The sequence below is a fragment of the Vulpes lagopus genome, chromosome 21 (genome assembly GCF_018345385.1).
Source record: "Vulpes lagopus strain Blue_001 chromosome 21, ASM1834538v1, whole genome shotgun sequence".
Classification (NCBI taxonomy): Eukaryota; Metazoa; Chordata; class Mammalia; order Carnivora; family Canidae; genus Vulpes; species Vulpes lagopus.
This window is the reverse complement of record NC_054844.1, coordinates 44487704-44513579: the sequence shown is the minus strand read 5'-3', so window position 1 is coordinate 44513579 and position 25876 is coordinate 44487704. Positions and strand designations below refer to the sequence as shown.

The 25876-nt window shown below is 56.1% G+C and overlaps 2 protein-coding genes across 6 annotated transcripts in view; both read right to left on the bottom strand.

Moving 5' to 3' along the window:
• Window positions 1–2423: 2423 nt before the first annotated feature.
• Window positions 2424–25876, bottom strand: part of HOXC4 (homeobox C4) — a 59218-nt gene continuing 35765 nt past the window's right edge. For 3 of the 5 annotated variants that reach the window (XM_041736758.1, XM_041736755.1, XM_041736757.1), the window contains exons 2-4: window positions 5194–5310; window positions 4106–5045; window positions 2424–3605 (exon numbers count right to left, since the gene is read on the bottom strand). In XM_041736758.1, coding sequence (XP_041592692.1) covers window positions 3253–3605; window positions 4106–4544 — 792 coding nt within the window. In that variant the 5' untranslated portion in view covers window positions 4545–5045; window positions 5194–5310 and the 3' untranslated portion in view covers window positions 2424–3252. Of the gene's footprint in view, window positions 3606–4105; window positions 5046–5193; window positions 5311–5469; window positions 7622–25876 lie in introns of those variants that run through there. The other 2 variants (XM_041736754.1, XM_041736756.1) reach the window with 2 other exon arrangements.
• Window positions 21646–25280, bottom strand: HOXC5 (homeobox C5). Its single transcript, XM_041736762.1, has 2 exons — window positions 23328–25280; window positions 21646–22599 (listed from the first exon to the last, which is right to left on the bottom strand). The coding sequence occupies exons 1-2, from the start codon at window positions 23779–23781 to the stop codon at window positions 22385–22387; spliced, it is 669 nt and encodes a 222-aa protein (XP_041592696.1). The 5' UTR covers window positions 23782–25280; the 3' UTR covers window positions 21646–22384.

Here is a 25876-nt window from a genome sequence, read left to right as displayed (position 1 = left end):
CCCAGCCCTGCAAAAGCAGTGGCATCCTCTGTGGAGGCCAGGGGCTGAGCAAGGGCTGGCTTGGGAGGGTCGGAGGTGGGGGTGGGGGAGAGGTCAGAGGCGCTGCCGAATATAAAGGCGATGGGAGAGAAAATGCTGTGTCCTCCCCGTGAACCTGGCTGCGTCCTCCCCGCCCCCCCACCAGCCTTTCCCCTCTGCTCAACCCAACTTCCATAAAAGCTCGGCCCTCGGCTTCCCAGGGAGGCTGTGGCAGCATGGAGCGGCGGGGACCCAGGCTGCTGGAGCTGGGGCCCCCCACTCACCACCCCGCCCTCTCAGGCACCCTGATCCCATCCTGGGTGGTCAGGCCCAAGGAAAGGAGAGCTCAGGCCAAAGAGAGATTGGAACCCACTGGAGGGAAGGCCAGAGGCCAGAATCTTCAATGTAAGGGGGTTTAGTTTTGTTTCATTTGTCAAGAATTGCGGATTTCTGATGTTTCCCCTTGTCAGACCTGGAGGGACAGAGAGCAACTCTGTGCGTACGTGTGTGAGAGGAGGAGGGAGAAACTGAAGCCCCGAAGAAGGCAGAGGAAGGAACTGTCCCGATGATCCTGCTGCTTCCCTGAGCTAGAGCGTCCCTTCGGCAAGTTCAGGGAGAAGCTTAGGAAAGAAAAGAGAATTTTTCTCCTCCTCGCTTGCTTTCGTCTCTTCCGCCCTTGGGAAGAGATGGAGATAAATTCCTCTGAAACCAAAGGAGCGAAGTTAGAAAAGACTATGGATCTCAAGTTCCTTTTCTTTCTCTTCCCCTCTTTTCCCATTTAAACTTCCTTACAGGGTTGAAAAGACCCCCAAGTCCACCCCTCAGGCTTCCCTTCCCTTTTCCCAAGCACAATTAGACCCCCTTGTCCTGCCCCAAAGTCAATTGCCTCAAGATGATAGGAGCTACAGTCAGATTTGGCCTCTAATTCACTTGATTACATAAAATAACTCCAGATAATTGTGGATCCCGCTTCCTCACTCTGTAGGCAGAGTGTTTTGCTGTCTCCAGGGCACCATTGAGGGAGGAGAAAGTAGACCTCCAGGGCCAAGTGATTCCCCCCAAAACACACACACACACACATATGCACACACACGCGCACCCACACGCACTCCACTCCAAGGACCAGCCAGCAAGTGGTTCGAGAGGAAATAAATCCAAACACACTGAACAACAGATTTTCACGACTGGTCCCATTGTTACCTTCCACCCCAGAATTTGGGGAGAGAGGCGAGGAGTATCCCCGGCTCCTCCACAACTCGCACATCTCTTCTCCCTCTCTCTTCTACTTCTGGTAGCCCTCTATTCTGCAATTTGAATGAATTGTCCAAGAAGCTCAACCAAGTTCCCACCCTGACCTCCTCCCAACAAACAAGCAAAAATTTGAGCAGGCCTGGCCTAGGGCCTGGTCTTCAGGATCAGGATTATCTGGGAGCCTTTGGCTTAAATTAATGATTCAGGTAATCCAGGCCAGTTGCTGTTCTTTATTTGTTTGTTTGTTTCTCTCCCCTTGTTTTTAATCCCCAAGGAAACAATTGGAAAAACATTTTTTGGTGTTTTGGGGGGTTTTTGTTTTTTGTTTTTTGTTTTTTGTTTTTTTAACAGCCAGAGAGCCTTGTTCCAGCTTTACCCAAGCCTTGTCAGAACCTGGGAGGTTATAGGAAGAGGGGTGGTCCCTGCCTCTCCCTGTGTCTCTTCTCAACACCTGGCAGGTCCCCGATAAAAGTTAGGGGAAAAAAAAAATCAAAGTTGTTCATTATCTCCAGGCAGCAGGCTTTGAGGCCTACCCATGCAAGGGGGCCTCCCAGGCCTCTGGCCTCCACTTCACCCTTCTTTCCAAGTCTAAACAAACAGAGAAGCCACCCTGACAGGTCACTTTGCTGCTCCAGAATCAGCAGCTCAAAATCTTCCTCCTTTTAAGAAGCACATGCATGTGGAAGGGGCATCTTCCTTAATCCCTCCTCCCAAAAGAGTCCTAAAAGGTGCAAACTCCTCTCTCCCACTCCCTAAACTTGCCTTCCTGTCTGCAAATCAGGCAGGCCTACTCAGCTGAGAGAAAAGAGAAGAGGGGAGAGAGAAATCAACAGAAAGAAGACACTGTGCCTAAGTACAGAAGAGTGGGACCCTCCCAGCCCCACCGTAAGTCCCCCCACGGGAGTCTGGCCTCTCTGCAGACTCTGGGAAGGGACCCGAGAAACCAGCACCAATCTTCCACAACCCCTCTTTTGAGGATCCCCTGCCCCAACCCCCTTGCTGGTTCGCCTAAGGACACTGGAAAAGGAGCTGAGAGTCCAGATTTGTGTGTTTGCTTAGAGTAAACTTAGGCAACTATGGAGAAGGTGGGATGTTAGCAGGCCAGAAGGAGGAGGGGGATAAAAAGAAACCATCAGACATTGACGTAAAACTAATTCACATCCACTGGTTTATTATTGATCACGGGGCATTTCACATCGACACTAAAATTCTTTATTGCAAGTTTTACAATAATCAAGTAAATTCAGTCCAAAAACACAATAACCACGATGGTGGGGTGGGGGTTCTACCTATAGACCGCCTCTCTGAACTGAAAGTTCATTTTTATTTTCTTTTGGCTCCTTAAACTGAACAGCTCTGAGAGGCTCTTCAGATGCATTTAGCTTTGTCTGCTGTCGTCCCCCCTCTCCTCCCAGCCCCCCCCAACAATAATACAAAAGAACTTCATAGCTTTGTTCTCCTTAAAATGACTTCCCCCTCACTAACCTCCCCTGGTGCATTTTCAATGCAAAAGGCCTAAGGAAAGGGGGGGGGGGAGGAGGAGGAGGAGGAGGAGAAGGATGAGAATTGGCTTAAAAATCTCTTTCCTTTTTTCTTTTCCTCATTTCCCCTGAAATTCACCCAAACCAGACCATCGCACCTTGCAATATATAATTTTTGCAGCTTTTTCCTTAAAAAATAAATAACCCCCCAAAATGGCCTTAAAAAAAACAAACAAAACAGAAAAACCGAAAAACCAAACCCCAGCAGGTACCATGCTAAGACAACATCACATGCTTAAAAGGGTCCTTAACAGTGGAAAGGGAGAGGAGGGCAGAGGGCTTGTTTATCTGTTTCGTCAGTTTGGAATTGACAAGGGATGAGGTGGGAGGAAGAGAGGAAAAGAACCAAAAAATATATATATATTAAATTCTATAAATAAGAGTCAATTTGTGTGTGAGGGGAGGACGGGGGCGCGGGGAGGGGCAGGGTGTGAGTTATGTTTTATAACCTGGTAATGTCCTCTGCCCGCTGCTCCGGCGGCGTGGCGCTCTGGGAGTGGTCTTCAGAAGTGCCCGGGGTGGCTGCCGAGAGGGTGCTGGGCGCAGCGCCGGCCGGGGGCGCTGACCTGACTTTGGTGTTGGGGAGTCGGTGGTCCTTCTTCCATTTCATGCGCCGGTTTTGAAACCAGATTTTGATCTGCCTCTCAGAGAGGCACAGCGAGTGGGCGATCTCGATCCTTCTCCTTCGGGTCAGGTAGCGATTGTAATGAAACTCTTTCTCTAATTCCAGGACTTGCTGCCGGGTGTAGGCTGTCCTCGAGCGCTTGGGTTCCCCTCCGTTATAATTGGGGTTCACTGGGGGGGGAGGAGGAGGAGGAGGGGAAAAGCAAATAGTGGGGTTCAGAGGCAGCAGGCACCCGCCCCCCCACCCTCACCCCATCCTCAGCTCTGTGGAACGGGAGGAGGGGGTGGTGGAAATAAAGTCATCAAGCTAAATGGCTTATAAAGAAGTTGAAGGGAGCTGGAGACTTTGTAGTGTAATAAGAGGGGAATCCTCATTGTAACGACACTGAATTATTTATGCGCCCTTAGAAAGCGAGCATAGTTTTCACACATACATAACAGATCGCAGCACATGGCTCGGACTGCCCAGAGTAGCTAAGCCATAAAATTTATGGGGGATGTAATTACCCATTCTCGCTCGTAAATCCAGTTCAATTGTGCTAACCCAGAGTCGCTCCTGGAGAGAGAGGGGGAAGGAGAGAAAGGAGGACGGGGCCGGAGGGGGCCGGGGAGGGTGGGGAGCGCTGGGGAAGAGGGGAGGGAGGGGGAGAGCAAAAAGCAAAGTTGCCTACCCGTGCTAACGTGGATTTTTTTCATCCATGGGTAGACTATGGGTTGCTTGCTGGCGGCGCTGGAGGGATGGTCAGGGGCTGGCTGGCTGCAGGCTGGCGGGGCTGGGGACGGGGAGGCGGAGGCGCCCGAGAGAGGCGCCGGCTCGCAGAGCGGCTGGGATTTCTCGGGGTGGTGGTGGCCCGCCTGGGCCGGCCCGTGGCCTCGCGAACTGCCCGGCCCCTGGAGACTGGTGCAGCTATACTGGCGCTCGGGGTAGCTAGGGCGCGGAGGCGGTGGTGGGTACAGCTCCTGGTGGTGATGCTGGAATCCCGATTCCCTGGTCCGGCCGTAATATTCCGGACTGTGTTCAGGGATGTAGCTATTTTGCGAATATTCTTCGCATGGAGGAAATTTCGGATCGATGTAGTTAGAGTCCATCAAATACGAGCTCATGATCATTAATTTCTGGAGTGGAAAATAATTTTTCTCGCTTTGTCGTTTTTCTGCTCCATAAAGCCCTCCTACTAGCTAGCGACCCTGTAAAGTTACTTTCACCATGTGACTCCGCCGGCCAATCACACGGAGCAACCCAGTCCCCGGATAAGGAACCGAATCGCTTTATTCAAAATGTATCCAATTTTTTTTGTGTGTGGTGGTGGTGGTGGTGGTGCTGGGGCTGGTGGGGGTGGTGGTGTGGGGTGAGCCGGCGGGGGCGGCGGTGCCCCCAGCGCGCACCCCGCCAACTGACAACCCTCCCCTGCAAAAGGAGATGGGAAGCGCCCGGCGCCCTTGCAAAGCCTGGGCACCGGGAGGCTGTCGGGAGGCTGCGGCTCAGCGCCCTCGCAGGGGCTCCCCGTGGGCCTCCGGCGGGCCCCCTGGGCCTGGCTCCTGAGCTTTTCCAGAGGTCTCCATTCATGGCGATCCCGTCTCAGTCTGTGTAGGTCACCGGGCAGCGCCCCTCTTTTGCAGGAAGAGGAAGTTGAATGAGGAGGACTGGAGTGGAGGTTGGATGGGGAGGGGCCCAGGCTGAGCCCAGGAGGCTGGAGAGCCTGGGGTGCCCCCCATCCAAGGATACCAGAGTCCAGCCCCCTTCCCCAAACACACTCACCCAACCCTCTGGCCTGGGGGCCGCCGAGGCAGGGTCCCAGCTGGACCGGGCAGGTAGAGGCAGCGGGATGCAAATGATTCTGACGTCATTTCTGGAGGTCTGGGGCTTGAGCCCCCGCTGAAGAGAGACAGGAAGTGGTTGGCAAGAGCGGAGTTCGGCAGCGGGCCCTCCTCCCCCGGTGCCCGCGGACCCCCCTGCGCCAGCCCCAGGACACTCTCCCGGGCTCAGCGGCTCGTCCGCGGCGGCCCGTCCGGCCTGCTGCCTCCTGACAACTACCTCGGGCCTGGCTCCCGAGGCCCCGGGGCAAGGCGGCCCGTGCCAGGAGTCGGTGCCCGGTGACCGTGCCCGGCCGAGGCCCTGGGCGCTCTTCTTCCTTCATCCCCACGGAGGGCCCGACCTACTCGGAGGGAGGCCTGTGTGGGCAGAGCCTGCTTCCGGCCATGTACCACATGTGTTTACATGTAAACACACATTCCCGAGGGCCAGCTCCAGGCTGCTTTCCAAAAGCCGAGGGGTGAGCTCACCGAGCTGGGGAGGCTGGGCAGGCCTGGGGGGTCTCCAGGCCATCCCTCCCCGCTCCCCTCCCCGGGCGCCCACCCACACGAATACCCTGATGGTGGGGTGGTGGGGCCAGGGAGGAGGCCAAAAGGGGCTGCTTTCTCTGAGCCCCCCACCCCCCCGCCCCGCGGCGGCCGGGGGTGGCCACGCCGCTCCACGGATCCCAATTAGCTGATCCCATAACTCAGAGTTGGGGGGCGGCGGAGGGGAGAGCCCAGGGAGGAAGCTGGGTCCCCTTGTTGTACTTGATAACAATTATAGTTTAAAATCATAGCTTGCCGGGGCTTGGCTATATTTTACTTGATAACAATAAAAGTGACACATAAAGTTAACTGTTTATGTTTTATTTATTAGACTAAATCTGCCAGCGGTGGTAGGAGCGCTTGCCTCGTCGCTCCAGCTTTTATAGGGCTGTAAAACGTCATAAATCAGTCTCGCGGAATCGCCCGCACTCTTTGTGTCGCGGCGGCGCAGGGCTGGCGGCCGCTGGCTGCCTGCACCCTCCTTTCCACGAAAAGTCGTAATGTGATTTTTTTCCCTCTGATTTTATTATTATGATCGCCGCCGTGATTAGTCAATCTACCTTTAATTCGCCGCCCTACGCTGCCTCCTCCCAGCCCAGCCTGGTTGACACTTGAATAAGTACCTTTTAAAACGGCATAACAACTATTTGAGGGTTTAATTAGAACATCTGCAATTAAGGGAATGAGGAGGGGAAAGGGAAAAAAATAATAAAGCCCTCATGAGAGGGAGACTGAAGGCGGGAGATTCCCCACCTGTCTTTCACCACCTTAGGGATGCAGGAGAGGGGGTCCCCACGTCCAAATTGGGGCTCACCCCGAGGGCAGGGAGGAGAGCCGCCTGGGCCCGCTCGCTAGTCTCCAGTGCGGGGTCTCCCCTCACCCCAGGCTCCGGCGTGGGGCGCCGCCCCCCAGACCCGAGCCCCAGGAGGACGGTGCCCTGCCCCCTACCACCTGGCGGGTGAGGGAACTGGAACTCCCTGGAGGGCCACCATCTCCCAGAGGAGAGCCCCAGCCCATTCCTGCCTGGGACCGCCTGCCTGTGAGCACTGGCCAGTTTGCTGCAAGAGGACCGTGAAACTGGGAGGAGGAGAAGGCTGCTGCTCCACTGCTAGTGGTCGGGAGCCTGGGAGGGTTTTATCTGTTGTGATTACTGGGGGCAGGGGTGGGTTAATTACAAGTTGCTGCAAGAGGGCAAAGGGAAACCTAAGCTGAGCCGCCTACCTAGAGTCAGGAGCGCAGCCCCAGGCCGTCCCCCGGGGAGAGCCGAGGCTCCAGGGAGCTCAGGTAGGGTGGGGGCAGGGTGGCTGAGGCCCGAGGAGCCTTCCAGCCCCACCCCCAGCCTCCCTTTCAGGCCAACACCTGGATCGGGCTGCCCCACCCATTCGGGGCCCAGAATATTCTCTTCCCCGCCTTGGCAAGGTGAGGTCTTGGCCTGGCTCCTCCGCTCCCAGCCCTCACTCTCACCTTGTACCTGCCCTGCCCCTGCCACAACCCTCTTTTCTTCCATCTCCTCGCCTTCTTGGGCTTGTCAGGGAGTTCTTCCCAAGGCGTCGCCCATCCCACGCCCCTGCTCCCCGGGATTCTGAGCTCCTGCAGGTGGGTCAAGGAGCGGGAGCAGGAAACCCACGTTGGGCCAGTATGTGTAAGTAGCTACAGAGCTCAGCTGCCTCCAGCTGAATGTCAAGCCCGCCTTTGGTTACCACAGCTGACAAACATGCGCGCATACTGCTACTCATACTTATCAACACACTAAATGCCTCCTTATGAGGCCATAAATAGGTGGGGTTCTCATTCCAGGTTTGCACAGCTCATTCAACGTGCGCCTCCAGAAAGTGAAATCTGGGAGATTCCCCCCATGTACCCACATTCATCTACATCATTTGCAAAAAAAAAAAAAAAACTCTCTTTGGGTGCCTATACCTTCATAGCAAGGAAGTCGCCTATCACAAGGGGCAAATAGCAAGCCAGCCAGTCTCTACCACACACACATGCAAACATTTCACCTGGATATTATTACAAGCACAGAAATAAAATCCCTCTGGAGAGCTCCTGCACTTAGCATTGGCTTAATGTTGGGGGGGGCACTAAAGCAGCTCTTCCCGCGAGGAGTCCCTGTATCTGGTCCTGTCTCCTTTTGTGCTTTGCCCTCCTGCTCCTGCCTTGCCAGCCCAAGGATCTCCAGCCCCGCTCTGCCCTCCACCTCTCTCTGCCCCAATTTTATTTTTTATTTTTTCTGACCACCCTTTGCCAGCCTCCAAACGCTCTCCGAATGCCACCCTCCCCATCTCCTTTCTAAATCTCGATCTGGTTTCTCTTTCGGAAACATGTTTCAGTACAAAGCGCTTCCCTTCTGACACCGCTGAAGAAAAATATGTGTCCATTGTGTGCGAGGCCTTATTGTGCCCGGATTACCATACTGACCGTTGGATAACCCATATTCCTCCCCTCCCCAGTAACAAGCTGCCGGCTGAGGGACCTCGGCGGCTCCACACATTCTGTGCTGCATTAAAACCTCACCTCTTAGACTCCCTGGATTTTCCTAGGGAGAAAAATAAATGGGAGAACCAACTCAGGATTTGGAGGGCAAAGAGAAGGAAAATGGGGGTCACTCCTTTTTCCCACTCTCAGAAGTGCAGGATTTTGTGTGTGTGTGTGTGTGGTTTTTGTTATTGTTGTCTTAGAGATTAAAAATCGCAACACATCTCTTTCCTCTTCCTCAAATAAATTGACTTTTAGATGGTATGCCGCCAAGTAATTCATTTCATTTTTATTTTTTTCTCCGAGCAACTTGAAAACCCCAAACTAAAGCAAGACTCTCATCTCATTTTTTGCCGTGTATGTATATATGTGTGTTTTTGTCCCTTTCTAACGCCAGCAGGCAGAAGTAATGTATGCAAAAGAATATGCAAATGCTTAATTGATTTTTTCTTAAATCTCTTGTCAGTAAAAGTAATGAATTGGTCTAAAATGATTTTAATAACCCGGACGTGTCACCAGAAAATACTAAACCTTTTTTTTTTTCCTCCTGGAATCGCTTATGGTCTCAAAAAAAAAAAAAAAAGCAATCATGGAATGTTAATTTGCCCCCCTTTAAAATATTAAAGATGAATTTCTCTTGTTTGTTCGGAGACCATAGGCAAGGTCCTCTCGTGGATTTCCCCCTCCTTGCCTCGCCTTCCTTGGAATTCAATTTTCCTCAAATCTCGTTTAAAGTGGCTTTTTAAAAAGTGGACGCATTTTAATATTGGTTAGACAGAGTGACCTGCATTTCACCTCGGGTGTTTGACTTGTTCCAATAGGTCACTGCCATGGGGTTATTGATGGGGAAACTCCATTGAAATTTGTCTCTTCGCAAATGGCCTTTAGATCTTCCAGCGAGTTCAATAACTAGTTATAATGTGGAAGGGGAAAAATGAAGGCCCTGGGCTAACGAATTTGATGTTTCATTTTTATGCTGGAGAAACTGTTAGTTAGAGGTTGGGTTCCCCACCCCCTTCCTGGTTCATCCTGGCCTCACTGACCCCCACTCTCATCCAAGGCTGCTGGATTATGTCCCCTTTAAAACTTGAGCTGGGGTGTCCCTTTCTGCCTTTGATGCAAGCTTTGATTCTTCTGATTATTAATATTGTTGTTGCTGCTGCTGAAAATTCTGACTTGAAGCTGTAGGAAGCTTGCCCTGCTGGAGATTTGTAACCTAAACTTTCCTGTTTGGGGTGGGGGAAGGAATTTTACTTTTTTAAAGGAGGTGAAATGCAGTTTTGAAAGTTCTAGGAATCAGGCTGGCTTTAGGGTAGCTCCGGAAGGCTCCCTGGCCTGGTGCTCCCAGGATTAAGGAAATGATAGGAGGCAGGGAACCCTTTGGGGGCTTGATGAGGGCATCTCAAAGTGGTCCAGTCTGTTCTTGGCCTCTGAGCCACCAGAGACCCATGGGACCAGGCACCCAGGACTAAGGAAAGCAGAGACTGGGAAAGGCTAAGGATGGAGGGATAATTCCACGGAGCAGGCAAGAGAATCCTGGGTGTCTCATCGAGGGTCAGAGACATCATTCCTGGAGCCTTGGATCGGTAGCTGCTTGCTTCATGAGAAGGGCGCCCCAGGAAAGCCCACTGCCCCCCAAGACGGTGCATTTCAGTGAACTGCAGAGAACAGAGGGAAATAATGGGGGCGGGTGATGGAGGTTTTATAAGATTCCCTGATTTTCTGGAGCCCTCAAGTAGTAAGAGAGGAGTGGGCAGGGGAAGGGAGGGAAGGTCTTTATTTTATTCTTCCCAACCACGACCAAGTTGGGGCCCCCTTGACTTCTCCAGAAAACCCTCTTGGAGAAAGGACTGCGGAGAGCTCGGTCTCCCCGGGCTGACCCAGCCGTGGGACATCATCACCATTATCAACCTCTGTAACAACCGGGGCATCATCCCCCCCCTCCCATGAAACAGCTCCCAGCCAGCCTCCTTTCCTTCTTCCAGGAACAGTTCCTTCTCCTTCCCCACTTCCCCACCCAAAGGGGCCCGGTTTGCTCAGCCCCAAGTTTCTCCTCTAATAAAACCCACCTGCCTCCTGAGCCCCTTCCCAGCCTTGGCCCGCAGATGGGAGTCATTCTAAAGGCTTGCCTGACTCCCAGGTTGGGGCATTGAGGGGCATCGAGGCCCAGGCCGCCAGGTAAGAGCCTGAAACCCGGGGTGCCCCCTCCCTCCATCCCTCGCGCCCAGAGGCAGCCTCTCGGGCCCCCTGGGCTGTCGCAGAAACTTCCCTGGACGCATCCCTGGCAGCGCGGTTAGGGAAGCAGCCGATGCGCGCGCTCCCGGCTCGGGAGGCTGGAGGGCCGCGAGGGGGGCTTGGGGCGACCCCTCCGCGGTCCGCCCTGAGCCTGCCCGCAGCCGCGCGGGGTCTGGCCGCCGCCTGCGCACCCGGCCCAGCCTCGGGCCTCGCCCTCTCCCCGGCTTAGTTACGTGATTGATTTTCGCTTCGGCCGCGTCGGGACGCCTCTGCCTCCGCCTGCTCAACCTTTCGGCTCCGCGGGTGTGTGCGGGCGGGTCCTCCCGGCGGGCGTCCTGCGGGGCGGCCCTGGGCCGGGTCTGCACCCCGGGGCGCTGCTCCCCGCTCGCCCCGCGCTCCTGCGCTGCACGCCCGGCCCGGAGCTCCCGCCGCGGGCCTGGGCCTCCTCCTCTCCCGCCCGCCCGGGGCGCGCCCCAGGTCACGCCGGGGCCCGGCTGCGGCTGCGGGGCGCTCGGGGCCGGCCGCAGCCTTGGGGGCCCGCCTGCCTCCCCCCGGCCCGGAGGCCTGCGCGCTGGGCACCTGCGCCCCCGGGATGCGCGGGGCGGCCGCTCGGCCAGGGCCCGGAGGTGAGGCCAGGGACGCGCAGGGGAAGGGGCTGCGACCTGGGGCCGGGGAGGAGCCGGCGTGGGGAGAGCGAGGGCACCGCGCGGCCTAGGACGGGGAGCCCTGCGCCCTGCGCCCTGCGCCCTGCGCCCGCCGCCCCGGCTCCCATCCCTCCCCCAGGCCGCGGCCTCGCCCGTCGGTGCCAACTACTAAACACTCCTCTGATTACTCCCCACGCCCTGCTCATCCTTTGCCCCTTCCAACGAGGCGAGCAAGGAGTTACCATTAGTATTTTCAGATATTTCCCCCCCCTGGGGAGAGGAGGGACTTGGGACCGGCTTTCTCCCTGGGGAAGAAGTTCCCTGAAACTTGAGTTGGTCGCCACCTGTCCCCCTACGCCCTCCGACCCCGGCACCCCCCCCCCCCCACGCAGCAATGTTGCCGGGTAAATAAGAGCCCGCCCGCCCGGCTATTAGGATTCTGGAGACGTTGGCATCTGTAGCAATCATTAGTCAAAGCCGCGGAAGCCAAAGGAGCCGAGGAGTTGGACAGAAAAAATCTTGGAAATGATATACAGGAGCCGCGGAGGCATCAATCCAGGCCGATAAGAGCGCGGCTGCAGGGAGCGCGGCGGCCGCTTAATTGGGCCCCGGGCCCGGGAACAATCCGGGAGGGGGCACGTCGGGGTCGGGCAGTGACCCTGGCACCGCCTGGGCACCCTACAAAAATAGCCGGGGACTTCAACACCCTTTCCCCCCAAATCCAAAGGCCCAGTTGGGGTTGGGAAGGACTCCTCATGCCTCTCTCCACCTGAGAGCCAAGAGGAGCCCGATGGAAGGCTTCCTCCCCTTCTTCTCTCCCCTTCCCCTTTGTGGCTGTCTTGAGGCGTGCTGCAGGATGGGGAGCCTGGCTGGGACTTCGGGTCACAGAGACAGCCTGGAGAGAGCTGCTGTGGTCCCTGGATGGGGCAGATGACTCAGTTGGACTAGATTTGGACAGAATCGCTCCCTTCAATAAGCAAAACATCCAAAAGGTAGTTGTTCTCCATCCCCACTTGCCTGATGTCTCTATTGATCACAGAGATAGACAGAGATGCATTAAGGTTAAATCCTTCCAGAGGGAGATCTATGCCCCTACACACAGATATACGTGTTATGGAACCATCTCTAAACATATGCTGAGAAGTTTAAGTTCGCTGCAAAACTGCAAAGACCATAAAGATCTCCAAATATGTAGCTTCGATATGTAGTTATTTTATGGGTTGAGGTCCTTGCATAAATCTAGATAAAATGTTCAAAATAGAGATTGAGCAGCACACACATAGTTCTTTCCATTCGAGAAAACAACCCCAAATATTCATCTAGGTGTTTAGAGAGAGCTGTACCAATACCTCCCAGCGTATACATCCAACCACTACAGAACGATAGGTAATGCGCACACAGGAATTCGACAGAGGACTGGTATGTTCACTGTGGATCTATAAATCTAAAGATCTATACACCTGCATTTAAATGTGGAGTAGAGAGTGATATAAAACATGCATCCTGTTATATAGACATAGATGGGTCCATAAATACATTTTCGCATGTGTAGCTATTGGGCTGCTCGGCTCTCTATAACGATATGTGTATTTGCATTGAGTCCTAGGAATGAGGGAGATTCTCTAGTGCCGTTTGGGATGTCCCAGCCCAGACTTCTCTGGGAAACAAATGAGGGTAAACTAGAGCCTGCGCAAGTGCTAAGAGGCCCAAGAACTCATGTAATCTATGGCCTCATTTCCAGCATATGGGGGCATTTCTCCTGCGATGGACACGAGCCCTGATCCCTGGGCCTGAAAGCATCCCTGACACGGAGGTAGAGAGCTCTTTACTTCCTGTTCCCTTAGGCTCCCTGGCCCAAGGCTGGGGGTGGAGGGACCCGTCGGAGGTTGAGGTGTTTTTAGGGGAGGGCTCATTAACATTACAAAATGGAGCCATTCAGGTAAAATGTGATTTTGTTTGGAGACAGCTCACTTACTGCGTTACTGGGAGCTGTGAGAAGGCTGTGGGCTTACACACACACACACACACACACACACACACATACACACACACCTGGAACTCAACTAAGTAAAACCCAGTCACAGACTATGGAAAGTTTTTTCCATTCATTCGGTGCTAGATGGGTTCTTCTATATGCCTCACTCCCAATGCCTCTTCTCAAGAGCTCTCGATACATCTGAAGTCCCATCTTTCCAAGACAGGGTTTGGGGCTCAGGAAAGGGGTCACAGGGGAATAGCAGACCCAGAAGTCATGGTGGGGTCTCCAGGAATCATAGTATTAACCACCAGGCTCAGAAGCTGATTGCCTTCCAAGTTAGTTCCTTTTTAATTGAGGGGTGGGGGGATGGGGTAGGGACCAAGCTCTCTGTAGGCAAAAAGAAAAATGAAAGGTTGCATGGTTTTTAAATCTGGAACTTTGAGAGGGAAAAAAAAAATCACCAATGAGCCTTTTTCTTATTGGAGGCATAGGATTTAGAAAGCCTTGGACTTCCTTTTATATTTCTCCTTTGGTTTACTGGGGAAAGGGAGGTAAGGAGGGCCCCCAGGTGGGCTTGGGGAAGTGCAATCCAATCTAGCTGGCCAGCTTGGGGGAGAGTGATTTACAAAGCAAAACCTCAGATGCTACTTCCTGAGAAGTCACCAGATCAAAACAGCCTCCTCTAGGCTTTTATGACCCTGTCTCTACTCCCAACAGGAAAAGCACCCTCAATAAAACCTCAGCCCACGCCCCTATCCTCCACCCAGAGGAGGGGAGAGACACAATCTAAAACGAGGGACCTGACCCTTACTCACTTCATTCACACCACACACACACACACACACACACACACACACACTGGATTTTCCAGAAAGTTGACTTTTTAAAAAAGTATTTACTAGATGAAAATTTCCCAGCACTGAGCAAAGAACCAGCCCTGAGTTTGAGTTTGAGCCTAGAATAGCAAGTAAAAAAAGGATTTGATCAGACAAGGGTCTGGTCTCAGGGTCCCACATTGCTTCCCCTCTACACACAACCCAACAGGCCAACAGGACACTAAAGGTCATCAGGAGCCCGGCTGCCACCATCTGTGGGGGCTACTCCAGGGTCTAGGTTTTCCAGGGAGGCAGAAGAGGGGAAACTTAACAGTTATCCAGGGCTTCAGGGGGCGGGGTGGGCTGGGGAGGACAAATGGTCTCCAGGCTGAACCATGAGAAGAATGAGGCAGGACAACGAATGGGAAGTTGGTTGAAGCCAGCTGGTTTACTGTACTCTGCCTGGGGTAGAGGCACCCTACTGTACCGGGGCACCTGTATGTACTTCCCTGCGTTCCAGTGGGGTGCTCAGGGCCAGGGACTGGGAGATGTAAGGATCTTCCGAGGACAGAACCCAGCCTGCCCTACCTCTCTGAGAGCTGGGACACCGGCAGTACAGAAGGAACACCAGGTAACAGAGCCCACACATTCCACCCAGCCCGCGTGCAGCTGCAGGTCATGGCAGAACTTTCTCTGTATAGGTGCCAAGTGTAGAGAAGAAGCTGCCTTCCTGCATACGTCTTCTATTCAACTTCTCATTGTAGATCTTAAGGCCTGGAGATCATTGTAGATCTTAAGGTCCTCAGGGGCTGAACAAGGTCCTGGATTACCTTGCCCAACTTTCCCAAGTCCCAAACTGCATCCCATCCCACTCCCATCTCTCTCTCTCTCTCTCTCTCTCACACACACACACACACACACACACAGAGTGAATCCTCCTAGGTATCTCTATTTTCCTTTTGCCTCTTAGGAATGGCAGAGGAAGAGGAATCCCAGAGTTCTGTAGGGCTCAAGGGCAAAGAGATCTCTATCACCCCAGGTCCTCAGTTCAGACACCTTGAGCTTCTGGGGCCCTATCAAAGCAACTATGGGATATACACAGATACACTATTCTGGGTTACCAAGGACCCAATTAAAGGGAATGTGATATTCTTGGCCCTCCAGCAGTCTAGTTCCTTCCTTAAATTGAATCTCTAGCCCAGAAAGCCTTAGCTTGGGGGTCTTAAATCCAGATTGTCTGTCTTCTCCACCTCAAAGAGCTCCAGGGTTTCCAGTCCCACCAGCAGGAGGCTCAGAGTAATCCATGCACCCCCAGCCAAAGAAAACAGAGTTGAAACCTAGGACAAGGACGTTTCAGCTCAAAACCTGAGCCCAAAGCAATTGTACACAGAAAGGGAGAGTCAAAGAGACAGATAAAGTTCACAGGGGTATTAGGAGGAAGTGAGGCAATACAATCTCTTCCCAGTGCCTGTTTGGATAGAAGCAAGCTCCCATTTTCTTTTTCCACTTTTCATGAGACCTGGAAGCTCCAGTGTGAGAGACCCACACTGGAGGAGAAAGTTGGTCTCAAAGACCAGCACACCACCCACCAGGGAAACATAAGCTTGCGTGCTCTACTTCTAACTCATGAAAGAGGTCAGTGATGCTGTGTGGTGGAAGTTGACTTGGGAAGTGGGGGGCTCCATGTCTCTGAGGAGAGCTGCCCTTCCTCTGACTTCTCATCCTCCGTCTTCCCATCTGTTCTATGGCATTGTCCCCAAATCAGGCCCACCCGGAAGACCAACAAGCAGAGGAGTGCTGACAAAGCCCAGCTTCAACTGGGTTATTCCTTCCACCCCTGTAACCTTGATGCCCCCAGAGAGAGTTTGGAGGTCTGGGTGGCACAGGCCATCAGAGCTCCTAACCCTCAAATCAGCCCAAAGAGGGCAGATCAAGAGAAGGGGAGGGAAGGGGAGCTTAACCATAAAATTAACCATGGAACAAAGTCCTGGAGCCTGGAGGATACCGGAAGGAGAAATGTCTGGGTCTGGACCCACGAGTGGATTGGCTCAGGGATCAGCCCAAGTGTTCAGGAAACACAAGCACTCTGTCCTACATGCACAGTTTCTGTGTCATCAGAGGCCCTGGTTCAGAAATAGTTTCTCACGCACTGCTTGTTCTGACTTGACCCACGTAAACACAAACCCAGAAATCCATATCTTTGGTGGCTGTGCCCTTGGATGGCTATTGGCCAGAACACAGGATCATCACGTAGTTGTTTATTATTATTATTATTATTATTATTAAAAGAATGCAAAGGAAAAGGATTTAAATTCATCAACTGTTTATAATATATCTAGGGAGGATCCTGATTTTCTGTGCTCACTTCTTTTTTTCCAAATCCCTTTTTCAACTGGCTCAAAGTTATTCAACAAACTAAAGGTACCAAACACAACTTTAAAAAAGTCTCCGCTTCTGCTCCCTTCTCCAACCACATCAGAGGTCCTTTGATAAACGGCTCCTGGGCACTTCCAGAAAGATAAATCAAAAAAAGGTCGTTTTTAATCGCTCCCAGCTGACCCCCAGGAGGCTCAGAAAAGAATGCAAACTGGTGCAAGGTAAGTGTTTAGGCAATAATCACGGTCAGAATTTGAATTCAGGGCTGGAGTTCATATCCACACCTACTGTACACCCTAATCTAGAGTCCACACCTATAAAGCCCAGTGAATTGGGTAGGATCTGACCCGCGAATATGGGAATGATCCAGAGGACACCCCCACAATGTCAAATCCCTGTGCAAATGAGACCGACCTCGAAGCACGTTGTTAGAACTGGTGGATGCAAGCCAAAGACGCCCCAGGAGCAGTTCAGGGACAAAGGGAGGGGCCAGGATATTCTCAGCATCGCTCTTCCCCTAGGTATCTGAGATAGGGCGGACCCAGGAGCTCAAGGGGGTGGTGAGGGAGGGAAGGAGGAAGAGCAGTTGAGGGGAAGGGCGACACAGAGACCCGAGTACTTTTTGGCTGATTGGATGGTGTGGGCCATGTGACCCTGCTTAGAGCATTTCTGATTGGTTATTTGACCTCTTCTAGGGTTAAAGACCTAGGAACAAAATTAAAAGCTTCCCGGGTTGACTGGGGCACCTTGGCACTTGATTGATCGCCCATCTCCCGCTCCAGGAAGACCCCAAAATCGAGTGCAGGGAGTGGGGTGGAGAACCAAGAGTCTCAGACCCAATTTATATTTGTCTCTCTTCCATTTGTAGATTTGTCCTACAAAACGTTAAAAAAAAAAAAAAAGGAAGAAGAAAAACTGGCCCACACAAATTATTTGTGAGGAAGGATGATCTATTATCACTGGGGTAGGAAGAAGGGGTGATACTTAAAGGGAACTTTTGAGCCTAAGAAATAGAATAGGAGATGAGGAAGTCCTAGAACCCCTAAGAGACACCCACCCGGCTCCCCCAGAGGAAGGGGCTGGGGCTGCGATTTGGCCAAGAGGCCAGGAAGGCCGCCTTTGCCTGGGTGTGGGGCACCGGCCGAAGTCCTTGAAGACCAGTTCACTCGCTCCCTGAAGCCCTGGGGAGGCTGGGGGGGGCAAGGAAAACCCCCTCTAACCCCGCTCCCCAGGCTTGAATGCGAACCCCTCCCGCACAGACGGGTGGGGAGCTCGGAGTGAGGGTGAGAGAGCAGAACCTGCGAGGTCACTTTTTGACTGGGCTACTGGGGAGATCATCTGGGATCCTCCCGCTTCCCAGGGACATAAAGGTGTGGAGGGGACCCCGGAGGCCCAGAGCGCCCGCCTCGGGAGTCCTCACGCAGGGGTGCAGAGCTGGGGAAGGCCGCCGCTCTGCCAGTCCTGGGTCCCCTTCCCCTCCCCAGTCGGCCTGGGCTCCCCGCCCCTCCCTCGGTGCCTGGGGCACGGCACTGGGCACTGCGTCCTCTCCCTCCCCGTCCCGTCCCCGCCGTCCCCCAGACTCCCTCTGGGAGGTGCAGGCCAGCTCCCTGCCCTGCCCCCGCTGTCCCCCCCCTTCCCAGGGCCTGGACGGTCCCCACCGGCATCCCTCCCACGGGGTCCCCCGGGCCCCTGGGGTCAGCCCTTCAGGGAGCCGGGTTTCTACCCGGGGACCGTGGGGAGGGGTAGGCACTGGCAGGTGTGGAGGACACGTGCCTCCGGCTCCCGACGCCTCCACGGCTTCTTCCCAGAAACCTTTAGGGACGCCCAGCTGGGGCGGCCGCAGAACTCGGCCCCAGACGGCCCCCACAGGCCCCTCTCCCCCCAGGGCTGGGGGCTAGCCGGGCCTGCCTCCCTCTCCACCGTGTACACTCTCCTCACCTCGGGGATGGCTAGGCCTCCGGGGCCTACTTTTATCTCAGGCAAGGGCTAGGCAAAGACCCTAGCAAAGACCCAACAACTAGGGGGAGGTGGCTTGAAAGCGCACTGCCCCCCCCCCCCCACTCCGACCCCAGACTACAGACGCTGGGACAGACGCCCCCCAGGCCTGCTGGGGAGGAAAGGGAAAACGCTTGGACTCTCTGGGCTCCGCCAGCCACCTTTAAGATGCCTCTGCCGTCGCAGGTCGCAGCCTGTGGGCTCCGAAGTCCCAAAGCCTGCCTTCCTGGCCTCCCTCTCCAGCTGCCTCACCTGCCTGGCCCCTGAGCCGCTGGCCCAAGGGCCGACCCGGGCCCTCCAGCCCAGGGAGGGCCCCAGGCGCACTTTGCGCGTGCGCCCAGAGTTTGCACGCTCCTACAGACCCGAACACCCAGGTGTCTGCCGCAGCCTTTCTTCCCAACTGAGGAGGGAGAGGGGCCAGGGAGACCTGGCCAAGCTCTAAGGGACCCAGGCCTCTCTCCACCGCAGTTGCCTTGCAGCTGGAGGGAATAAAGGGCAGGGAGGGGAGGGCCGGCCAGGCCACAGGAGACAGCTCCCGGCCCTCCCAGGCTCCTACTCCTCTCCCACCCTAGCCTGGGAATGCCGGCGGCCTCCTTCCCCTCCCCTTAATGAGTGGGAACTGCCTTCTATCACGGGGAGGGGGATTAGGTAAACGGGAGAAAGGGTCAGAGAGAGAGAAAATTAACTTACAGCGTTCGCCTGGGATTCATTTGCGAAGATGTAACCTCTCACCATCATCCCCAGCGCCGTAATCCCCTCTAACTGCCGGGCCCTCTGTCCTAGCATTAAACCTCACCAGCAGCTGCGTGGCTGGACAGTTAAGATTATATATGATGTAAATATATTGTGGGTTTGTCAGCTCTCCCTACACCATAAAACTTGGTTTAATGACATCACGTGGTCCCCCAAGAGCCACTCACGGGCTTGCCTTCGGGCCATTCACATAAATAACCTCCAAAAGTTTCAAACTCCTAAATTCACATAGAAGCCGTGCGTATTTCTCTAATGCTCAGTTACACTAAAAAGCCCTTGTGCTGCTCCTTGCCCCACCCCCAGACCCCCCTTGCAGGGTGGGGAGGGGGGAGAGGGTGGATCCTTATTTATTTATTTACTTACTTATTTCCATAAGGACCTGTCGCCTTCGAGGTCGTGTTGATATTTTTTCCTCCTATTTTTTTTCCTCCTCTCTCCTCTAATTGCTCAGAGTGGGTCGTGTCCCCCTCTTCCCACTCCCCCGGGAAGGTAAGTCACGCTTCTTCCCCTTTTTTTTTCTGGCTGCCAGAGGGGGTGGGCTTCAGGGCAAAGTGGGGAGGCAGGCTCCCTGGTCTCTGCTGGGGACCCAGAAGCCCCTCCACTAACTTTCCCAGAGCAGTGCCAAGTCCTGGCGCTTGGGGATTGTTCCAGGAGGCTGGCTGGTGGGAGATCCACCCCAGGCTTCGAAGCAGGAGCCTCCGCGCAGGGAGCAAGCCAGGGTCTGGGCCGCACCCAGTCCCCACGTAGGGGAGGGTGTCCGAGGCCTCTGGCTGGGCGGTGGCAGCTGACGCTGCAGCAGAGCCTGGGGCCTGGGGCAGGCCCGCAGGCTGACAGGAGGGGCGGGGGCAGGCTGGCGAGGCGGCGTCCGCCCAAGTCTGGCCAACTTGAGCCAACCGTCCAGCTCCTGCAGGGACAGAGGCCTTAGCGCTGCAGGAAGGAGGCCTTTAGTGCACGGCGGGCTGCTGGGCCCGCGACGGCTCCGAGCAACCTCGCCCCGGCCCTGGCAAAGCCCGGTGCGTCCCCTGGGGAGGAAGCTGGGGCCTCGGCACCAGGGATGCTGCAGCGCGGGACGGCGGGCGCCACGGCCTCTTTCTTAGTTAACTGTTACCCACTGGAGACGCCAGTGCTTCTCCACGCTTCACCGCTCGCCCAATAGTTTTGCTCAGCATGGAGAAAAAATTAAAATAACTCCCTGAAGAAAATTACACATTTTATTTGCGGGAGAGCGAGAGCGAGGGATTGAGGGGAGCCGGGTCGGTGCTGGGCGGCGGACTGCTGAGTGCCAGTCAGGCACAGACCCCGCAGGCGCCCCAGCCTGGCCTGAGTGCGCGAGGGAAGGGCGTCGCGATGGGCACGGATCAATAAACATTTGTTGAGACCTCCTGCGTGCGAGGCACGGGGTGAGCAAAGACTCTCGGGTTTTAAAAAAATGACAGATGGATAGCTTAGGCAGTGGGATGCAGAGAAGTCAGTCCTTATAATAAATCCTAGGAGCATCAGCATTAATAATCATAAATATTCCCCTTGCCCCTCCCCAGAGTCTCTCTGCTCCCTCTCCCTCTTGGCTTCAAGAGCAGCCTCCTAGCCCAGCTCCCGAACCGCACCCTCCCCCAGTGTGGGGGGCCTAGGCTTGGCTCCAGGAAATCACCCCGTTGTGGGAGGCGGGAGAGGAAATGCAGTAAAGTTTTATGGACCCTTCCCACATTTGTTTCTCCTATAAAGTACTTCCTCCCCCATCCCATCCCAGGAGCCTGGAGCAGAGCAGAGCGTGGGCCTCAGCCAGCCTCGGCACCACCTGAATTATCTGCCTCCCTCCCCCTTCCCTTTAGCCCACCCTCCCCCTCCACACAAAATCCCAGAGAGTGAGACAAATGATGGCAAACAGACAGGACTCAGGCACCAGTCTATGCAGCTCCTTGCCCAGCTAATTGTCCTGCATAGCCTTAGGCCCTAGGAGTGAGGGGAACAGTCTGAACGTTTCTTGCCAGGCAGGTACACTGTGGGTTGCCCTCCTTCCTCCCATCTCCCCCAGTATCATAAAAGGCAGAGACACACCTTCTCCAGCTCCACAGACCCCTTCACCAAGCAGCACCAACTCTTTCTGGGACCAAATGGCAGCCCTCCCTCTATGTCCAGCAAGGTCCCTCAAAGACCACCTAGCCCTGGGAGAGATCTTCAGAGGCCCAGAAGGGCCCGAGTCTGACGACCAAGGAGCCCCCAGTCCCTGCAGGTTAGCCCTGGCATGCAATGGGGGCTGGTCCAGTCTAGAGGCCTCAGATCCACCCAGCCAAGGTGGGAATGGGGCGCAGAGGCCTGAAAGCCCCGGAGAGCCACAGCACGGGAAGAGCCAGTCCACACAAGCTAGATGCCCCCCCCCGCCCCTTCCCCCCCCCAAAGGCCATTCTGGGAAGCAGGGATCTGGAAAGGAGGTCAAATTCACCTCCCTGCCCTCAATCCCTCTAGAAGTTCCTAAAAATTCTTTTTTTTTACAAAGAGGCCAAGAGGCTGTGGGCCTCTCCTACGTCCCATAGCCCATTTAGACGCTTTTACCCAATACATGCCCCCAACAGAGAGGACCGCTGCGTCTTTGGTCCTGTTCTCTCTTTGTCTTTATTTGATATGACAAAATATAGTTTCAGGAAAGACCTGGAGTCAATAAATAGTTGGACAACAGCGATGGGGCAGGAGGGCACAGAGTCGTGGCAGGGACTAGTGGGCAGCCAGGAGCCTCTGGGACTGCTTGCTGGGGTCCAGTGGCAGGGAACCCCCAGAGCTGAGCTAGCTGGTGAGCTGAGGCGGGGGGCCTGAGAGGGCATGCAGAGGGCGCAGGCTGGAGACGTTACGGGGCTGAGGGGTGGCTGAGAAGGTTTGGAGAGCCTAGGGCAACCGGGGGGCCCTAGGCGGGCCTTCAGTCATCTCCCCCCTTTCATATGCAAATCATTTAAAGACCGAACGTGGAGTTTAGTCGCTACACCGAAGCACCCCGAGTCCGGCGCCCACTCGGCCAAGCACAACCACTCTCGCCGGCCTAAGCCGGGAACAAAGGGCAGGGGAGGCCGAGGGGTCGGGCCGCGGGGCCCCCCATCACGCGGCCGGGCGGCGCTCGCCCTGAGCCCGGGCCGGGCCGCCAGGACCCAGGGAGCCCGGGCCGCCCCGCCGGGCCCTGGGCTGGGCGAGGGGCGAGGGTGCGGGAAGCCGGGGGAAGCGCTTTTGTCTGCGAGGCCGAGCCGGTGCCCAGCCGCCCGGCCGTGCCCCAGACGCAGACAGAGGAAACCCGAGGAGGAAAGGCGCGGGGAGGAAAGCGGGCTCGGGGCGCTGTGTGCGGCCCCCCCGCCTCTAGAGAGCCTCTTTGCTTTTCATTTTGGAATCTTTCTTCCACTTCATCCTGCGGTTCTGGAACCAGATCTTGATCTGTCTCTCGTTGAGACACAAGTTGTTGGCGATCTCGATGCGCCTGCGGCGGGTGAGGTAGCGGTTAAAGTGGAATTCTTTCTCCAGTTCCAGAGTCTGGTAGCGCGTGTAACTGGTTCGGGACCGCTTGCCGTCCGTCTCTGGAATAGAAACCCCCCCAAGCCAGGGAGGGGTGAACAGGGAGCAGCGCCCCAGCGGCCCGCCCCGGCCCAGGCCCCCACCCCGGCCGCAGGGAGCCCGGAGCGGCCGGCACAGGCCCGGCGGGCCGCAGGCGGGCCCGGCCCGGCGCAGCCCGGTGCCGCCCGGTGCAGCCCGGCCCAGCCCTGCCCGGCCCGCCCGGGAGAGGCGCCTCGGCCCGGCAGGAACTTTGCACCGCAGCCTTCACTCCGCAGCCGTAGGGGCTGAGGGCTGGGGGGAGAGGGAGACCCGGGCTCGGACCGAACAATAAGCACCCTCGAGACCGAGCTCCGGGGACCCCCCTCCCGCCCCTCCCGAGTCGCTGGAAGCCTCCGGACTGGCCCAGGCCGGGCGCCGGCTGCACGGGGGAGGGAGGGAGGGAGCCTGGGGGGGATCCCCGCTCTGCAGCCCCGCGCTCCTCACCCTTCAGATCCCTCTATTTTTTTAACTCCCTCCCTCTCCCCCAAAAATTGAATATTGCCTTTTATACACGTTTTGTTCCTATGATCCAATTATGTCGTCGTAAATTTGGGCGCACACAGCCTCTAAGCCTTTTAGTGGACAGTTTTACGAGCCATTGATGCCTGGATCGTAAAATTTATGGCCGCAGGTTTTTTTTTCTTTATTTGCCCCGCATGGCCTATAAAACCCAGGCGGACCCGAGCGCGCAAAATGAAGTCCTAAAGTTTACCGTGGCTCATGTGCAGTTTGGTCATCCACGGGTAAATCTGTGGCGGGGCCGGTGGCTGGCTCCGGGCGGCGGGCTGCCCTGTCTGCGCCTGCTCCTCTTTGATCTCCCCAGTGCTCCTAGCTCGCTCCTCCGGCGCTGGGCGAGCCGCCTTCTGACTGTACATCCCGGGGTTCAGAGGAGCCGCTTCGTCTCTGCCCAGAGCGTGTCCCGGAGCGGCCGCGGCGCTGCAGGCGGGGCGGTCGGGGTGAGCCCGGGGGCTGGCTGCCATGTCTACCCCGTGGAGAGAGTTGGAAGGCGCAGGCGGTGGGAAAGTGATGCTTAAGTCCAATCCACCGTAGCAGTACCTGGATGCCTGCACCTCTGCGGCCGATCCATAGTTCCCACAAGTTTGCATGTTATAGGCAGGGATATTGGGGCTCTGCTTATAGAATGAATTGGCTACGTAGGAGCTCATGGCGGGGAGGGCCCAAAAAAAAATTTTCTGCACCCTTTTTGATTAAGGGTGATTTGTGACTCTTTGAAGTTGAGGGGTTTTTTGTTCTCCAAAGTGCACAATTTATAGGTGGAGATATCTCTTTCTTTATCCTATGCGCTCTTCCCAAATAAGGGAGCCTTAAATAGAGTCACGTGACTGGAGCGGCCACTCATAAATTTGGCTTGATGACCTCCGGGAGGTTAGTGATGGAAGCCGGCGAAACGCATCTTGATATGTTGGCAAAGCCCAACCAAGGGGGGAGAGGGAGTGAGAGAGAAGGAGAGAGAGAGGGAGAGAGAGGGAGAGAGAGAGAGAGAAGGGGGAGAAAAAAATGGTTCTTGGAATTGGGGGGTAGCCGGGACAACGAGCCCACAGCGACACCCGGTGCCGACTTGGGAGGATTGCAGCTGGCTTGCGTGCCCGCCTCCAGACCGCTGGATTTTCTACCCTGTAGGAAGGCTGGTTGCTGCTGCTGCTGCTGCTGCTGCTGCTGCTGCTGCAAACCCTTGAAATGGCCTTTTTAATTTTAAGGAAAGATGAGGTCTTGCTTAGGGTGCAAGCACTAGCGGATAGCCCTGTCCTCCCCACACCCAGAGTCTTTCGATCTTCAAGAATGGCTGAGGAAAAGGAGATTTTAGGGGTCTGTGTGTGTGTCTGTGTGTTGGGGCGGAGTGTGCCCAGGTTGGAGATCCCACGGGATTTATCCCAGGTTCTCCCAACCAAGGGTGGAGGTCCCCTCTCCTTGGAGGCCCCAAGGCCCTGCTACTGCTGAGGAGGTGACTGTCAGCGTGGGGAAGGGAACCCAGTCCCTGGGGAGGTGGACAAGATGACAAGATGCCTGCCAGGGGAGGAGGGTCCTGAGTGAGCAGAACTGGATGGGGGGGGGCGGTCAGGAAGCTGAGAGTGCTGGGAAGTCTGGGATGAGCCTGGAGGTGAGGATGTGTAGGGGGAGCTGAGTAGACCTCAGCATCCTGGGACCCCAGAGTGGCACCTAGTGAGAGAGAGAGAGTGTGTGTGTGTGTGTGTGTGTAGCATCAGACACAATGGGCTTGGAGGACTGCTCTGCATCCCTGCGTGTGACCCTCATGTGCTACCTATGCCACATATTGGGGATAGAAAATAGATGTTCATTGAGGACATGCAGAAGCAAGCCTGAAGCCTCCACGGATATCATATGAGCAGGGCAGAGGCAGAGGCCTGTTTTGTGCCCTTTTTGGAAAAGGCCTCTGGAACAGGTTTCCAGGGACCCAGATACAGGAGGTCCACAGGAGAGCAATTTCCGAGCTATCTGAAGGCGTGGGAAGGACCTGGCTGGGGGGGGGGGGGCGGGTGCAGGAGGTGGGCTTGGCCCCGCCTGGGGCACCTTGGCAGCCCGAGGCCAGGGGCTCCGCAGCCTCCCGCCCCCGTCCGACCCCCTCCCCTAGCCCCACGTCTCAGTCTTTCCTGCCTGCCTCTCCCCAGGAAATCCCCGCCCCTGCCCGGAGAAGCCCCCTCCTGCCCCCCCCCCCCCCGCCGGCGGAGGCGCTGGAGGGGGCGCTGGCGGGGATCTGGAAGGTCTGGAAAACTCTGGCGGATTGTTTCCCTGCGGGAGAGCCCGTCCTCGCTCCCCCAGGCCCACTCGGGTTGCTCCGGCTGGGCCGAAGCAGACCAGGCCCGAGCCGGGCGAGGGTCGGGGTCGGGCTGCGCCCCCGCCGCCGGCCCGGGAGGCCAGGGAGGCCGGGGAGGCGCAGGAGCGAGGGGCCCGACCCGGGCCGGGCCCTGGGAAGGAGGGATTTTGTCCCAGGCCTGCCAGGCGCCCCAGCGCAGGCTGTTTCCAGGCTTTCCCTCCCGAGATGTCCCCGCGACGCTCGGGCTGCGCCGAAGGGCTCGGAGCCGCGCTCTTCCCGGCCCTCGGCTCCCGCCGCCCCCGCCGCGGCTCGCAAGTCGGCCTGGCGCGGGCTTCCCTCCTGGCCCCGGGGGCGCGGGGCTCACCCGGCCAGGACCCCAGGCCACCCCGGCAGGAAGGCAGGCCTGTGCCGGGCTGCAGACCCAGGCGAGCAGCCCAGGCCTCCCCCACCCCCAGCGAGATCCTTTG

Coding starts and splice junctions, on each gene's coding strand:
- HOXC5 (XM_041736762.1), bottom strand. CDS start 23,781: ATGAGCTCCTACGTAGCCAATTCATTCTATAAGCAGAGCCCCAATATC. Junction 22,600..23,327: donor CAAACTGCACATGAGCCACG/GTAAACTTTAGG, acceptor TTTCTATTCCAG/AGACGGACGGCAAGCGGTCC.